Genomic DNA, 17101 nt, shown 5'->3' on the forward strand with positions numbered 1-17101 from the left:
TGTGCATTTACGACAGTACGTGAAGGCAACATGTATTCGTATTCCTTTGTGACTGACGCCATCTTCCGGTTCAAGCTGGAAACGCAATGAAATGTCAGACGTTACATAGCAAGCTGAATGAAATCAGATGCAGTAAACATGTAAGTGATTGCATTTTATGTTTTTAATGTTTATTTATTCATTCATTCATTATAAAAAACGACATTATTAAACTACGACATTTTAATAAGGAGGCAGGGTGAAAACAGACAGCAGCGCCCCCTGGCTGCACACACGAGTGCTGCATGACGCTGGTCAAGAAAAGCTCCATCATCCTGCGATCGTAAGAGAGAGCAGAGCATCGTTTCTGTGGAGGAGAAGAAGAAGAAGAAGAAGAGAGGAGAGGAGAGAGTCGGGCATCCACCCAACCCTCACTACTACACCCATGACTACCGACTGCACATCTGCTCATTAACGGACAAACAGAAGGGATTTAACGGCAGCGAGATGTCGAAGCACCGCAAAGACAGAGACAGCTGGGGTGAGTGTACGTACACCATTTGATTGTTTGTTTTTTCCATCCTTTCCTTGGCGCACATACGTGTTTTTTGTTGGTGGTGTTGATTAATTATTTCCCATCGAGGCAAATGGTGTAAACAAAACATGATCAAAGCATTCATTTATGAACTCGAACAGTAAAATATACATTTAATTTCATTAAAAATAATATTTCCATAAATTGAGATGTGTGTTGTTACTGCAGGTGGGAGCATCAGAGTCTAGAGACGAGATTTTTTTCTTTTTTTGGACAACATATGTTTTCAATAACCAGGACAGAGGAAATGCTCTGTTAGGGTGGTGCAGGCCTGGAAATAACCTTCTGCTATTGTTGTGTTTATCACTGTCAGCCTCTTATGATGCTCTGTGGTGCATGTAGCATAAGGCATTATGTAATAATGCATCAGTAAATAGCTTCTCATCATCATCATCTTCATGACTATCATCCTCTCCCCTAATCACTGCCGCTGCTCTCATCCTCATCCCCTCCACCACCATGATGATGGGGATCAGCTGATTGTCACAGACATCATTCCAATTATTTTCTTAATACGGGCCTGGGAAAGGGTGGGAAATGTCAGATTAAGGAGTTAAAGAAAAAAAAGAGGGGGGGGGGGGTGTAAATAAAAGGAGGTTTGTCACCTGATCTGACCCACTTTTTACGTCTGACGTCTTCAAGCAGCAACATGACCAGCCTCACAGGTCAGGCTGTAGTGCTGCGCCTGGGTGAGGCCTTTGCAGGCGACGAAGACATCAAAAATGACTCTCCTCTTCAGGCTTGTGGGGTTAGCCTCGGATCAGTCCTCCTTTGAATTATTCACTGAGCATTGTTGGCCACCTGCATTAATCTTTTAGCATTCCCCCAAATTGTGCCTGTCACTGTCTTTTATGGGACTTAGTTTACAAGGATGCTTCATTTGTAATTGCATCCTCTACATCAGCACCAGTGGCTGATGGGTTTTTGCTTTTTTTTGTTCAGAATTGACTTACCAAGACCAGGGACAGTCGTACATGTGGTCCAAAGGGGCCAGTGCCCCTTTTCACTCAAATATGTTGTTTCCATCATAGTACGATTTCGGTATGGTATTGTACAGTATGGTTTGGAATAGTATAGCCCTGGGTCAGGCTTGCGTTTTGACCATAACTGTACTTGGTTGGTGGGGTGTCGGCTGTATCCGATGGTGAAAATAAACTTTACTCTGGTACCCCAAAGGAAGGGTGCCAAAAAAATGGAATGGTAGGAGCTGGCTATTTTGGTGTTATTCCCAATGGAAATACCATACCATTCCACTTAATGGAAACACGACTTAAGGGCCCTGTTTAAGTAATCTATAGTTCATGGTTTCATGGTAACATTATTTATTTAGACATAAAGTGAGGTACAAGGGTTGTATTTGGTGTGTGAATCTGACTATATGTATATGACCCTCTGCTGTACAACATCAAAATTCAACCTGTATTTGACTGATGAGGAAGATGAGGTGGAGGAGGAGCTGAAGTGTGTCCCTGTGCGTGATAAGAAAGCAGAGTGTACTTAAATTGTGAACCTATGTTGGCGCATCTGATGCGTCTGATTTAAAGAAGCAATATAATCACTGCACCATTGCCTGTAGACCACATTTTTGTGGATTTGTGCTGCCTGACAATGTGCCCGACCACACCTCATTTTCAGACCAACACACCCAGGGGTGCACTGATGGGTGTAAGTGCATTTCCCACCTACACAACGAGGCCACTGGGCATGCAAATGACCCTGCGTGTGGATCCCCTTGGAATGGATATTTGGATAATAACATTATTATTACTTGTGATGATATGACGTTGATGTTGACGGTGTGTGGAGGAAGGAGGATCAACATTGTCATCTAGTCAGATCGCTTAAAGAGGATTTTGTCCGTGTTGCTTTAACACTTGAAGGTGACCAGGGCCTGAAGCCTGGAGTTGAAAGTGGCGAACAGAGATGAGCAGAACGTGGTTGAACGTTGACTACAAGCTTTGTCCCAGAGCACCTTTTACACTGTTTGAGCATAAACACATAAATGTGTTTTGATCGGCTGGTGCTTGTGATGCTGCTTGGGAAACTCAACATTTTTTTTAACTAATGTCACATTTAGAGTAAGCAAAGTTACAGACCCACAGTACATTTCGGGCAAAGCTTGACCATCGTGTTGCTGTGAGTCCACCTTTGTAGCAGTTAAGTCTGCTTCTGTATAAACTGAACTGAAATGTATACAAAAAACACTGACAACAATGCTGGCTCCTGCCTGACTGAGTGTTTGAGAGAACCACCACGTGTTACAGCATAAAGTGTAGGACACATGTAGGGATGGGACAATATATGATATATACGATTGTGCATCGCGATGAAAAGAAATCATAGTAAGTTTATCGTGGTAAATTTCTATTATTGGGATAATCGTGATTGTTGTTTTTCCCTTCAAAATGTTGACTAAATATAGGAGCATGTTTTTGTGATATTTTATGTTTTGTAAGATTTTCTATTAAGGTCATTTTCTCCATAACATTTCTTTTTTTTTCTTTCCCTCTGCTTCCTTTTTCTGAAAGCGCATGAATATGATCAGAATCAATATGAGATTATGAGCAAAAGGCTCCGCCATTTTCAATGTAACAGTCTATTTTAAAAAAAACAACGTATATTAAAGCATATTTATACAATTATCAAAGTAATATCGTGACTTATGATTTTGGTCAGGATATTTGGGGACTTTTTCTATGCCTACCTACATCCCAAGAGTGGGATTTTGGGGGCTTAAATATTCCCTTGCCTGTGCTTCAGGCCGGTCATGCAGTTTAGACACATGCTGAGTCACTGTCTGGAAAGCTCCGGAAGAACCTTGGCATGCATGTGATCTCTCTGGATACAAACAGATGGGATGGATAGCATGGCGTTAATCATCATTGTTAATAACAAGCTTCTAGTTGAAGGTATTGATCTGAGGCTAACAGGAAGGAACAACTTTCCGCCCCGTTTGTCCGTCTAATGGACCGCCGAGTTTAAATTTCATCCCTGTGATAAAGTCCTGTTCATTCACTCAATCTGATGCAGTAAGAAAACCTTTTTATGGACTGTTTTTTGTGCTGATATCATGTAACTATGCCGAGACTATAATGACTCATCATCAACACTGTCTTTGTATCTGCACACAACCACATTCAAAGTGCATTAAATCACTGATTCATGGTTTAAATCTTCTCACTTGTCCCCCAGGGTCCCTCGGTGACAAAAACGTCTACGACTGGAGCTCAGAGGAGGAGGAGCCAGATGGACGAGCCCGGCCCATCCAGGTCCTGCTGGTCAAAGACGACCACACCTTCGAGCTGGACGAGGCCGCGCTGAGTCGCATCCTGTTGTCGGAGGAGGTCAGAGATCGCGAGGTGGTGGCCATCTCTGTGGCCGGGGCTTTCCGTAAGGGCAAGTCCTTCCTCATGGACTTTATGCTGCGATACATGTACAACCATGTGAGTATCTGTATCAGGAGACAGAGGTGGTCATGTGAATCTGGAGTCTGACTTTTGCTTTCCTGACCCAGTAATTATTCTTTAAAGGTGACATCGAATGCTGGTATAGCACATATGTTAGTTATGGAGGTCTACTTACATAAATTAACTTGTTTTCATGGTTAAAAACCTCCCAGTCACTGCAAACGAGCCGATCAGAATATCTCCTCACTGACGCTCTCGTCAGCCGCGCTGTTTCAGACCAAAATCACACCCCCAGAACGTGGACTGTGTTGTGATTGGCCAGCCAACGAGAGCTTTCCCACTGTCCTGTGATTGGCCAGGTACCTGGAAGTGACGTAATTGGTAGGCCAGCTCTCAGATACACAGCTCCCCCTCTGGCACGGTGGATGCTCTGCATCTCAGCAGCTACAACGAGAGTAGTTCTTCTTCTTCTGCGGTTGAATGTACGCAACCGGATGTGCCCGGACTAGTGCCCGCACCAGGAGGCGCTGCGGTGGTGAGAGGAGTGGTGAGGTTTACTGATGACATCATCAGCATAGGGAAGTGCCGATCTGCTTCGCAGAGCCCAGGAAAACAATACAACACTATTTTCTCAGCAGTGGCTGAACTGTTTGTTCTGAAACTTTAGGGTTTCATAAACGAGGTAATTACGCAGATACACACACAAACGCAGCGTTAATTGGAGCTTCCGGTCTATGTCGCCTTTAAAGGTGCAGGGTGTGAAATCTAGTGACATCTACTGGTGAGACAAAACCATTTCCTTTCCCCAAAATGTGTCAGGAAACTATGGTGGCCTTCATGTACCAGAAATGATGTCACTCTTCCTTGTTTGCATAATGAGCTTCCTCTTGAAAACACGATACACAGGCTTGTCTGCTGGGGATGCTGCAGAAACATGGCAGAGCACGATAGCGGCCTCAAGTATATGTAAAAGTCTTATTCTAAAGCTATAATGAACACACTTTAAGTAGTAAGTAGGCAGTTAATCCCTCCCTCTTACATACTGAACCATTAACAGAATCATTTAAATGTGTTTCATTAAAAGAAGGATTTGACTTCTGCAAACTTGAAAAGCATGACCTTCTGCTCAAATAAATGATGTCTCTTTAAAAAAAATAAAAAAATATCTCTGACCTATTTACTGGATATTTAGTGGAAAACTGCTCACGTTTTGTCTAAAAGGTTTGGCAGCAAAATAACAAGTTGATGCCAACAATAAATTAAAGCTGCTGTCAGTTAAAATCTGTGTTAAATAGTTCTATATTCACAGCTATCTGAGTTGGTGTTATAGGAAGATATAAAATAACAACTTTGTGGTCATTGGTGTCGTTTTGGAGTCTCTCTATATAGCCACAAACAACTATGGCTAATGGTTATGCTAACGGCCGTAAAATGAATGTGCTTTGTAGCATTGACCTGGAAATTATGCCGGAATTAGCATTGTTGCCAGAAATTAGGCAGACAAAGAGTACATTTCACCCTGAACTTGTGTTCTTGCTAAAGCCTAGCCTTGCTAAAGGGAGACAAAGGGAGGAGGGAGGAAAATGTTAACAGCAGCATTGGAGAGCCGTTTAGCCAAATGCTAGCTGAAAGCTAGCTAAAAGGCAGCAACACTGGCAGCAGCTTTCATTAGGTAAACAGATAAAAGGGAAAACTTGTCAGGAACTATGCTCCTGAGTAGGTCAGATGTGTCGTATATCAACATTTAATCAGAATCAATAAAAGACAAACGGGCCCATCGAACTAACCCCCCTGATCTGATCGCATTCAGGCGTCCGACGATTGGCTCGGAGATGCCGACGAGCCTCTGACCGGCTTCTCCTGGCGTGGAGGTTCAGAAAGGGAAACCACCGGCATCCAGATCTGGAGTGAGGTCTTTCTGGTGGACAAACCAGACGGAAGAAAGGTGAAGTTTTATCAGTGAACTGTTCTCCCTGTTGGTTAGAGCAGTAGTAGTAGCAGTAGTGGTACAATATGACACAGTAAGATGCTGTTATTAATGTTTCCCTGTTGCTTTATAATGTCTCTTTTACATTTTTTTTTTATTTATTGATCTTAGCTATTCTTTTTCCACGACTTCCCTCCTTCAGATTCCTTTAAGTTACACAACATTCACACGTAGAAGCTGCCCCGTAAAACCACAGTCCGCACAGTTAACTCTGCAGGAAGCTATTTTTGTATTGAGACTCATCTCGATAACTTCTGCCATGCTGGCATAAGCTCACGTCTATATTTATCCTGCACAGGAGGCAGTGGGGAAAGCTTAAGAGGCCGTAATGTTTCTTTAATTCAGCGGGGTTTAAGTTATTTGAAGATTTTTTTTGGAACAAAACCTGCTGAGACAGGTTAGGCAACGAGCGGGCCCCCAGAGAACTGCTGATTACATTGTTAACAGTGATGACAGTTTTGTGAGAATCCCCTTAAACCATGGCATTAGCATGTGAAACAGTGTAAACCACGAAGCACGCATATGCTTGTGGCTCCCAAAGTTTCTTTCTTTAAAGGTCCAGTGTGTAGGAGTTATGTCACTTTTCTAGCACGGCTTGACTCTACTTGACTCTATTTTTTTCTTCATTTTTATTTCAAAGTGATTTTAGCCTTATACAGACACACTTAAGCGTAATCTGTTTCATTTCTGCTAATAAATCCTCATTAATGTTGCTCATTGGACCTTTAAGCGCTTCTCTAATAATCCACATAGTGCTCTACATAACAGCAGGAGAAACATCCGAAACAACCTTGGAGCACGTGTCAGTGTCCTCCTCTGTCTCGTCTCACAGGTCGCCGTTCTGCTAATGGACACACAAGGCACGTTTGACAGCCAGTCGACGCTGAGGGACTCGGCCACTGTGTTCGCTCTGAGCACCATGATAAGCTCCATGCAGGTACGGCGTCATTGACCCGTCTGACCCAGCTTTAATTCAGTGAAGACCATGCATATCAATGAGAATGAATGAGTGGGGGATAATGCGTCGGGACTGTTGTCACACCCTGTCAGTCTTTCCCGCGTTGTGTTAATACATTTAATGCAATGATGAACACATTATTATCAATCTTAATACAACTTAAATTCTACATGTCTTACCTTTACATTTGAAATCAAAGGATTTGCAACTAAATATGAAGTCTTATTCACTTTAATGTTTTTTACGTCTGTCTGTCCGTTCCAATACTTTTGCTCACATGAAAGATGGGTGGGTTCAAACAAAAGGTGCTATCTTCTATGTTGTGTATCAGATCCAGATGTAAATACCTGGAAGTAAAAGCTGAAATATTCATCTTTTGTCTCATATAATTATCTTTTGATGGAAAACCTAAATGTTTTCAGTCTATGGCAAAAATAAAGGAATTGGCCTCACTGTTCTGATGCTATGGGAAGCCACCTGTAGTTGGTTGAGTAACTGGTTGATTGGTAGATTTTGTTGATTGATTGATTGATTGATTGATCGGTTGATTGGTTGATTGGTTGATTGGTTGATTGATTGATTAAGTGTTTGATTGATTGATTGAGTGTTTGATTGATTGATTGGTTGGTTGGTTGATTGATTGATTGATTGATTGATTGATTGATTGATTGATTGATTGGCTGGTTGGGTTTGGTTGGTTGGTTGGTTGGTTGATTGATTGATTGATTGATTGGCTGGTTGGGTTTGGTTGGTTGTTTAGTAGATTGACTGGCTGGTTGAGTTGGGTTGGGTTAGTTACTGTAGTTGGTTGAGTGACTGGTTGATTGGTGGGTTGGGTTTGGTTGGTTAGTTGGTACATTGACTGGTTGTTTGGTTGGTTGATTGTCTAACTGGCTGATTGGTGATCGATCAGTTGGTTGGGTTGGTTGATTGACTGACTGGCTGGTTGGGGTTGAGTTGGGTTGTGGGTTGCTTTGTTGGTTGGTTGGTTGATTGCCTGGTTGTTTGTTTCTTTCGTTAATGTGGAATGTTGTATCCAGTTGTATCTTCAGGTCAAAATCCTCCATGTGAAATCTTCTACTGTTTGCATGTTTCCAGGTGTTATCTGGACTACTTCAGAGAACTAATACTGTAAATTAAATTCCCTTTTTAGGTTTATAACATCTCACAGAATGTTCAAGAAGATGACCTTCAGCATTTACAGGTAACACTGACAATGCTAATGCATTATTTAGAATCTATATCTCCATCCACCCGTCTACCTATTCATCTATCCATCCTATAAATGCATCCTATATATCCTGCTATAAAATGTGGCTTGTAACAGGAGCAGACGTCCGTGAACGTGCTCCCACAGAAGTATCTTAGAGTCACAAAAATGACTGTGGTATTTTATCAATCACTAATTAATTTTATCTGCTTTATTTCAGCTTTTTACTGAGTATGGCCGACTGGCCATGGAGGAGACTTTCCTCAAGCCATTCCAGGTAATGTTCTGTAATAGCGTTTCGATTTAACACAATGAATACAGCTATTACTGGTATTTATTTTCAGCAGCATGAAATATTGACTTCCTGTTTGTTATGTAATACAGTTTATTGAACAAATGGCTGCTGTGATTTTGAATCACGGCTTCATTTATAGTGACCTGATATATTATCTTGCCTAGTCCATGATTTTCCTCGTTCGAGACTGGAGTTTCCCGTACGAGTTTCCCTACGGACAAGAAGGAGGCATGAAGTTCCTTGAGAAGCGGCTGAAGGTCAGTCGTCACTGATGTCACAGAGGTTGAAGGGCAATTTCAGTTGTACACACAGGAGCAAAGTGAATCGCGTCTAAATCTCATCTCGCAGATCTCGGAGAACCAGCACGAAGAGTTGCAGAACGTGCGGAAACACATCCACTCCTGCTTCACCAACATCTCCTGTTTCCTGATGCCTCACCCAGGCCTCAAAGTGGCCACTAACCCACACTTTGATGGAAGAATTCAAGGTACAATCCTGCTTTAGCCTCTATTTTAACCTTACACAAACCTTAAATCGAGATAATTACTTTTGACAATTTACTTATGACTTGATTTGTTTGCTTTTTGTGTGTCATGTTTTATGAATAATAAGTCAGATATGTAAAATATTCAAATGAGAAACTATTAATTTAGGTTGGAACCCACACATGGGTCATGGCAGATATTTTTTGGGGTCACCAAATATATTTGCTGAATTTCCTCCATCCATTTACTCAAGATTTATGGAATAACACACGTATAAAATGGAATTTTGAATAATTTATCAAACATCTATATCTATTTTTGAATATTGAAAATAGTATTAGACGTCACATTCTGTAACAGCAGTGTAAATCCTCAGTAACTTACAAAAAAGATTGTCATAAATGTGATATTGTACACAAATAAAAACACTCATTCAAGAATTATAGATATACTGCCTATATCACTGAGTGAACATGTTAAACAATAGAGATGTAAGGAAATGTATTACTATGTAAATCCTGGATCAGAGTAGACTCGCTTTAAAAAGGCACAAAATGTCAGCCGTCATGCTCACCAGTTGCCGCCTCTCCTCCCCATCTAGAAATCGATGGCGAGTTCATCAACAACCTGCAGGTTCTGGTGCCGTGGCTCCTGAGTCCCCGTAACATCGACGTGAAGGAGATCAACGGCAGCAAAATCACGTGCAGAGGCCTGGTGGAATACTTTAAGGTCGGGACAAGGAAAGGAAACACAAATGTGAAAATGTGTATAAATCACACTTAGGTTGTCAAATACTGTGACTAGAAACCCAAAAGAAATGTTTTCATACTTCCCCCTTGCAATGAATGCAAAGTTATGTAATCTCTGTCGCTCTTGTGTAACAATAGCTACAAATCTTGACACTGTTATTACTGACTGTTCCTGATTCGTGTGTTTGCTGCTTATTTCAGGCTTATATCAAGATTTACCAAGGCGAGGAGCTGCCACATCCCAAATCCATGCTACAGGTGAATTGTTTGTTGTGTTGATAGTAGAAAATAGTAGATAAAAGACCTTAAACCCAGTGATTGTTTAGGTTTTTTTGAAGAGTATCAGCATTCATTTTGACATAAGATTTTAGCTTGCAAGGACACAGGAACTGCTCGTTTACGTCTGTAGTGCCCTTTTATTTTGTTAAATAAATGTAACGTACTGTTTTCTGTCAAGCGTCTCACCTCACATCGTGTTTAAAATCTAAACGTTATTTCCACTTGCTCTCAGGCCACAGCAGAGGCGAATAATTTGGCAGCAGTCGCCGCTGCAAAGGATCTGTACAACAAGAAGATGGAGGAGGTGGGTGACGAGGACTTTTTAATGTGTAAACCTCAAACTCACCCTCAGCTGCAGCTTCACGCCTCACCTGTCCACTCTCTTCCAGGTCTGCGGCGGCGATCGGCCCTTCCTGGCCCCCAGCGAGCTGCAGGCGCGGCACGGCGTCATCCGAGAGGAGGCGCTGCAGGTGTTCAAGGGCGTGAAGAAGATGGGAGGCGAGGAGTTCAGCCGCCGCTACCTGCAGCAGCTGGAGGGAGAGATCGACGAGGTCTTTGTCCAGTACATCAAGCACAATGACTCCAAGAACATTTTCCACGCGGCGCGCACGCCGGCCACGCTCTTCGTGGTCATCTTTGTCATGTACGTGGCCGCGGGCATCACAGGCTTTGTGGGCGTGGACATCATTGCCAGCTTGTGCAACATGATCCTGGGTCTGGCTCTGATCACGCTCTGCACCTGGGCCTACATCCGTTACTCCGGGGAATACCGAGAACTCGGCGCTGTCATCGACCAGGTGGCCGGTGCACTGTGGGACCAGGTACAGCAACAGACACATTCCTCAAGTGTAAAGGTCTAGTGCGGGATATTTAGGGGGGTTTATTGGAAGAAATTGAATATACTGCCCACAAATATGTTCTATAATTGCTTTAAATTTAAAAAAAAAAAAAAATATATAGGTTTCTTTGTAGCTAGAGGATAAGCTTTGCTTTACAGATGCAGCCTGAACTGACAAACCAGCCCGAAGTTGATGTCACTAATTCTTACACACTAGACCTTTAAAGCAAATTTGGCTGTCTGACTTAATTAACACTTGAATCAATACTCACCAAGTTTAAATGCCGTTTACTAAGAACGTCAACATTCTTTGCATCAAAACCTGAAAACTGAGACAAAGAACAGCAACAATCCTTACATTTGAGATGCTGACGTATGTTATTCTTTGGTGTTTTTCACTTTATAAATACGATAAATGATTAACTGATTATCCAAAATAGTTTAATAGGGTTTTCTATTGATTAAAGAAAACATAGTGGAATAAACACTTAACTGTTCATGAACTTATGTCAGAATTGTATTATCAGTTTTTACATGGAATCAGTAAAAAACTGAGCTTTTACTACTAATAATTTTATCTCGTTAGTTATTATAATTTTGCTATAAAAAGTCCAAAAAATAGACCAAACCCAACAAGTACAATCACGATGTTCGACAGAAAGAACAAACATATTTTCACATTCGAGCACCAGAACCCACAAAATTAGTGACAATTTATCAAAAAAAGTGACTTAAATAATGAATATGTGACTGTCCAATAATCCAATAATTCACAAAGAAAAAAAAAACAATGTGAAAAGCATTTTTTAACCACTAGGTGGCAACATTCTCCTTTAAATCAGTTCCAGAGAATGTGTTGATGCTCAGATCCACTGCAGCAACAATTAAGTCATTGATATGCGTGTTATATTACATAGATGCATGCATGTGCTGACACTATTTGTCTTTTTTTTTTATTCCTTTTCATGCATCTGCAGGGGAGCACAAATGAGGTGAGTGTCTTATATTTATATATACAAAAATGAACTTGAATACATATATATATATAAATATGTGTATATAAATCCAGCATTTTGCTTAGGATTAGTGTTTTTTATGTTTTAAACAAAAATATTTCAGAGATACCTTGTTAACCTGCTCTTGTCATGAATTATAAAGGGTCATATAGGGTCACAAAACTGGTCTCTACACAGTATTATAGTATATTATACAGTATATATTGAAACTAAACCTATAGCCTCAAAAGAATTACACACATTATATGAGGACGAGGAGACGTGGCGTTAACAGGGGCCCAGATTAATCCAGACTAATTGTGACCCTCCCATCAGGCATCATAAGGACTCGAATTGTATCTTCCAGTGACCACCGTGTGTCCGTGTCTGTATCTGTCGCACAGGCTCTCTATAAGCTGTACAATGTAGCAGCCAATCACAGGCACCTGTACCACCACGCTTTCCCCGGGCCACAGGTGGAGGAGGCTGCCGAGGAGGAGGACAAGAAGAGGGACTGATAAGACGAGGACAGAACTCTGCTGCAGGGACTTCCTGGTGATGGACAGGAGGAGGAGGAAGAAGAAGAGGAGGAGGATTTCTGTGTTCTGTCCTGCCCACCAACACATTCACCACTTTAAAACTAATAAAGGACTGTATAATGTTCATGTATAGGCTCTGCTGGATGACATGGATCATAGTGTGTCACTCACAGAAACAACAGACACTCGTGCCAGAGGAAACCTTCACATCTTCAACCTCCAGTCAGCAGATGTTGTTTTTTTTATTATTTTCTCCTCTTCATCTCCGTGAAATCCTCGTTGGTTACGGTTGTTCTGTTCTCTCCAGTTCATAAGAAATATCGGCCATGTCTGAAAGGCTTAATACTGTGTGTTCTGTCTGTTAAATAATGAAGCGTTACATGGATCGTCCGCATGGTTAATGGTTATTGTCCTTCATCCTCGAAGCTCTAAAACCAGGTATACTTTATATAGAGGTTTTATGTTTACTGGTTGTGATAAAGTGATATTGTGCCATAATGACATGTTAAGATTGTTTTTACATCTTCTGCAGCCTGGCTACACGCAGATACATCGCACATATATTTGTCGTAAACAATGTTTTGTTTTTGGAGGTGGGCTTTAAGGGCTGGGTCGCGAAACGTCTTCTGTATGTCCAGAATTTCGGTTTGGGTATCAAACTTCTGCATCTCCCGAATTTTGGACTCGGTATCGAACATCTGTAACTCCTGAATTTAAGGTTAGGTATCTCCCGAATTTGGAGTTGGGTAACAAACTTCATTCCTTTTGTGCTATAGAACGAATTTTGGACTTCGTATCAAACTTCTGTATCTCTCCGAATTTCAGGTTTGCTATCTCCCAAATTTTGGGGTGGGTATTGAACTTCAATACTTTTGTGGAATTGAACGAATTTTGGACTGGGTACCGACCTTCTGTACAGTATCTCCGGAATTTTGGGTTGGTTATCTTCTGAATATCGGGTTTGGTATCGAACTTCAATACTTTAGTGGAATTGAACAAATTTCGGACTCGGAATTGAACTTTTGTATCTCCTGAATTTTGGGTTGGTATCTACCTAAGTTAGAGTTGGGTATCGAACTTCAATACTTTAGTGGAATTGAGCAAATTTCGGACTTGGTATTGAACTTTAGTATCCTGAATTTTGGGTTGGTATCTACCTAAGTTCGAGTTGGGTATCGAACTTCAATACTTTAGAGGAATTGAACAAATTTCGGACTTAGTACTGAACTTTTGTATCCTGAATTTTTGGTTGGTATCTACCTAAGTTCGAGTTGGGTATTGAACTTAAATACTTTTGCGGAATTGAACAAATTTCAGACTTGGTGTTGAACTTCTGTATTTCCCGAATTTCAGATTGGGTATCGGAACTTCAATACTTTGAAGTAGTATCGACTGAACTTCTTTCTTTCCACATCACCTAATATTGTAAATGTGTCAAATTTCGGTACCTAAGGAGTTAACCTAATCACCGTCAGTGAGTCAATAAACATGCAGCATGCAGTTTGACGGAGATCTAACAGTGGTTGTGATTGGCCACCTTGAGGCATAAAGGAAGTTATGTCAGCAAGAAAAAAAAAAGGTGCGGCTTAACATGCATGCTTTAAGAGACTAGTGCTTGTCTAATGGGTGAAGGTGTGTCATACTATACCGTAAAGTGTCACGTAATTTTGGACACTCTAAATTGACTGTAGGCGTGAGTGAGAGTGAATGGCTGTTTGTCTCTGTGACGGACTGGCAACCTGTCCGGGGTGTGCCCTGCCTTTCGTCCTATGTTAGCTGGGATTGGCACCAGCGCCCCCCTGTGACCCTCATATGGGAGGATAAATTGGTAGAAGATGAGTTTTTTTTGCATTGAATAAATATCATTCTGAAAATAGTCTAAAAGTCCAGATAATGATGTTGATACCAAATCTGACATTTTGAACCAATAGCCAGCCCGAGGCTTTCATTTGAACAGAGTTCTGGATAAAAAGTGAACACAACATGGCTGACATTATCTCCACTCTACACTGTCATCAGCTCTCATTTATGTAATTAAGCTTCGCCCCACTGATCCTTTATATAAGTGTGTGTGTGTGTGAACTTGTATTTGTTGCCTGTTTAGGACCTTTTTCTGGCAGAAACACTGACCTTGTCAGGACCAGTAGTCCTCATGGAGACCAAAACCTGGTCCTAATGTGGCACAACCTCATGCCTGAGGAACTGGTTAAGTTTAGGGCTAAGGTTTGAAGTGTGGTCAGGCTGAAGTTAGGAGTAAGGCTTTTATTCAATGTGAGTGCGTAGAACAATGACTGCACAAACCTGTGTGTGTGTGTGTGTGTGTGTGTGTGTCTGTGTGTGTGTGTGTGTTGGCCTCTGAGGCCAAAGGGAAATAGTGAATCTAGTTTCCATTGTGCCGTAGAGGTGGTGGGTGAAACCGTTGTTGTGTTTTCTCTCCGAATGTTCACGCAAAATCCGAGGAATGTAGCCTCTCTGCAGCCGCCGAGGAATCAAAGGGAGATGTTGTGATGTAGGGCGGGGCTACGGGCAGACAGGCCTGCTTTTGGAAGTGGATCCTCATTCCACATGATCACGTCTCTGTCATCATCTTCACACACTTAAGTTGAATCATCTGTGAAAGAGGCCGGGCCCTGTTTTTTTTTTGTCTTCTTTTCTGTGTGTTCTCCCGAAACGGCTTGCATTTCTAAACAAAAGGCTTGTGTCAGCGACGGCACTTCTTTATAGCGTTGCTTTGTGGCTTTGTAGACTGTTACTGTACGTTTGTATAATTGTGGTAACTGTTTTTTTCTGTTTGTTTTTTAAAAATGATTTGAAAACCCCCAAAAAATCACAGCAGTCACACATAAGGAATTTGACTATGAACACTTTTCTGTCACCAAATGAATTACAAATTCACAAAATCGTCGTGTTTTTCAGTGTCTTAAATGTGAATGGGCGGATCCTTCTGTCCGCCAATCCACTTTCATTTGGGTTTAGCTTTGAGAAAATGTACACAAACGCAGATGAATGTCAACATTTGCTCACAGGTACAGGAACCTGATGACCTAATGTCACCAATCCTGAACAAATATGTTGTAATGTTACAAAAGTGTGTACATGTGCTCCAGAATGATTACTCACGTCATCAGAAACATGATAAATCACATTCTTAGTGTACATTTCAAAGTAAAAGAATCTTAAAGGTACATTGAGTAGAATTTAACAGCATTTATTGCTGCTAAATTCCCTTCAGAGTGGGATATAAATAGTAAAGGTGCATTCTGGGGTAATGAAAAACAATAAGTGATTTTTCATCTTCAATTTCCCACACTGGGCCCCCCTTGTTGCATTTCAAAATAAACCACTAGGGCTGTATGTTGGCAAACTAGACAGCATTTCCAGGTTATTCATGCTAAATATTTTATCGCAATTCACAATAATATTGTATATTGTACTGTCCCTCACGCTTGGTTACACACAAACCAGGGCATGAAAAATTGGAAAAAAATAGGTTGTCTGTATAAATATATATATATATATATATATATAGCTAACTGTATATGTCTGTGTCATATACAGCTGCAGTAAAGAAGTCTTTTTTTCCCCCCTCTATAGTAGATCTGGTCATCATGAGTACGGGAACACTGTCATGCATATTTAGCAAGTTTATGCTGAGGTTTGACCTCAAGGGTTTAAGATTTAAAGGCACTGCAGCTCAGTGGCTTGGAGAGTCTTCCACAGTGTATAATCAACATCAGTGAGGCCTTCACACAAAGAGCCATCTACGTCCACTTTAAGATCCCGGAGGTTTTTAAAATCCCATTTCTACGGGGGCCTTTGTCGGCGTCTTGTGTCCGTTTTTCAGAGGAAAAAAAAAAGAAAAAGAAAAGTAGCATTTGTTTACATCGTGTTGCATTGATTAGTAATTATGAGTTGAAGGTTGTGTCTGTGAGAAAATGGAGGGGAACTCTTGTTCCACTTTTCTTGGATGGACGATTTTAAAATCACCTGCACTGAAAGGTCCCGCGAATCGACCTCTTCCGAGTCAACACTGCTTAGTTTCCAGCACATGTACTGCAGACGTTCAGTTACGAATAAATAAGAAATAAAGAAATAAAGTTGGACCAAATGACTGAAAAACTAGACTGGACTAATGTGTTGAGAAACTTGTGAAAACCGGTGGCTGGCGGACCAGATATGGCCCCGCCAGCATCAGTCTCTGGCCCGGCCAGATGATTTCAAAAATCGGATTTAAATGATTTGCTTCATTTTACAAAAACAATGACAATTTCATCCAGAATTCAGAGCTTTTATTCTGAAAAAAATATGAAGTCTATAAAGAAGCAGAAGCAGCTAATTTTCTCTCTCATCATCCTCTTCTTGTACTTCACACACTGGTATAGTGAGATTAGATTAAGATGGAGCAAGAGATAAGGTGAAACAGTATTTATGATTTAACTCTTTTAAACGCTAAATGCTTTGGTATATTTTTTATCGGCTAATAGTTTCGGACTATGTCTGTTTGGTTGAACGTTGGGTGTTTTAGAGCTCTCTTTGGTGAAAACAGATGCATGAAATTAACTAAATAAACAAGCGAGAGTGAAGCTCGGCATCGAAGTTCCATTGAACCAAAAACAATTATTCTCAAGCCCCGAAATAAAAGCCGCGTTAAGTCGCCGCGTCCTCGTAAATGCGCGGTGAGAGTCAACAACTGTGAAGTCGAGAGTGGATTTTTCTTCACTGCAGACTTTATTGCTCATGTCCTGTATTTGCAATCCACATGAGATTATGTACAAACCCATGACA

General features: G+C 41.1%; 1 protein-coding gene across 1 annotated transcript; it reads left to right on the plus strand.

Annotated features, from left to right (window-relative positions):
* Positions 1-83: 83 nt before the first annotated feature.
* atl1 (atlastin GTPase 1) lies at positions 84-16438 on the plus strand. Its single transcript, XM_058614844.1, has 15 exons — positions 84-140; positions 231-520; positions 3767-4017; positions 5792-5926; positions 6801-6905; positions 8080-8130; positions 8357-8413; positions 8596-8688; positions 8780-8918; positions 9518-9645; positions 9867-9923; positions 10177-10248; positions 10334-10765; positions 11760-11774; positions 12182-16438. The coding sequence occupies exons 2-15, from the start codon at positions 487-489 to the stop codon at positions 12293-12295; spliced, it is 1683 nt and encodes a 560-aa protein (XP_058470827.1). The 5' UTR covers positions 84-140; positions 231-486; the 3' UTR covers positions 12296-16438.
* Positions 16439-17101: the final 663 nt, after the last annotated feature.

The sequence above is a fragment of the Solea solea genome, chromosome 18 (genome assembly GCF_958295425.1).
Source record: "Solea solea chromosome 18, fSolSol10.1, whole genome shotgun sequence".
Classification (NCBI taxonomy): domain Eukaryota; kingdom Metazoa; phylum Chordata; class Actinopteri; order Pleuronectiformes; family Soleidae; genus Solea; species Solea solea.

Bases quoted from the DNA above. Each gene is read 5' to 3' on its own strand.
- atl1 (XM_058614844.1), top strand. From the start codon at position 487: ATGTCGAAGCACCGCAAAGACAGAGACAGCTGGG. The intron at 9,646-9,866 runs GTCGGGACAAGG...TGCTTATTTCAG, and splicing joins GCCTGGTGGAATACTTTAAG to GCTTATATCAAGATTTACCA. The intron at 10,249-10,333 runs GTGGGTGACGAG...ACTCTCTTCCAG, and splicing joins ACAACAAGAAGATGGAGGAG to GTCTGCGGCGGCGATCGGCC.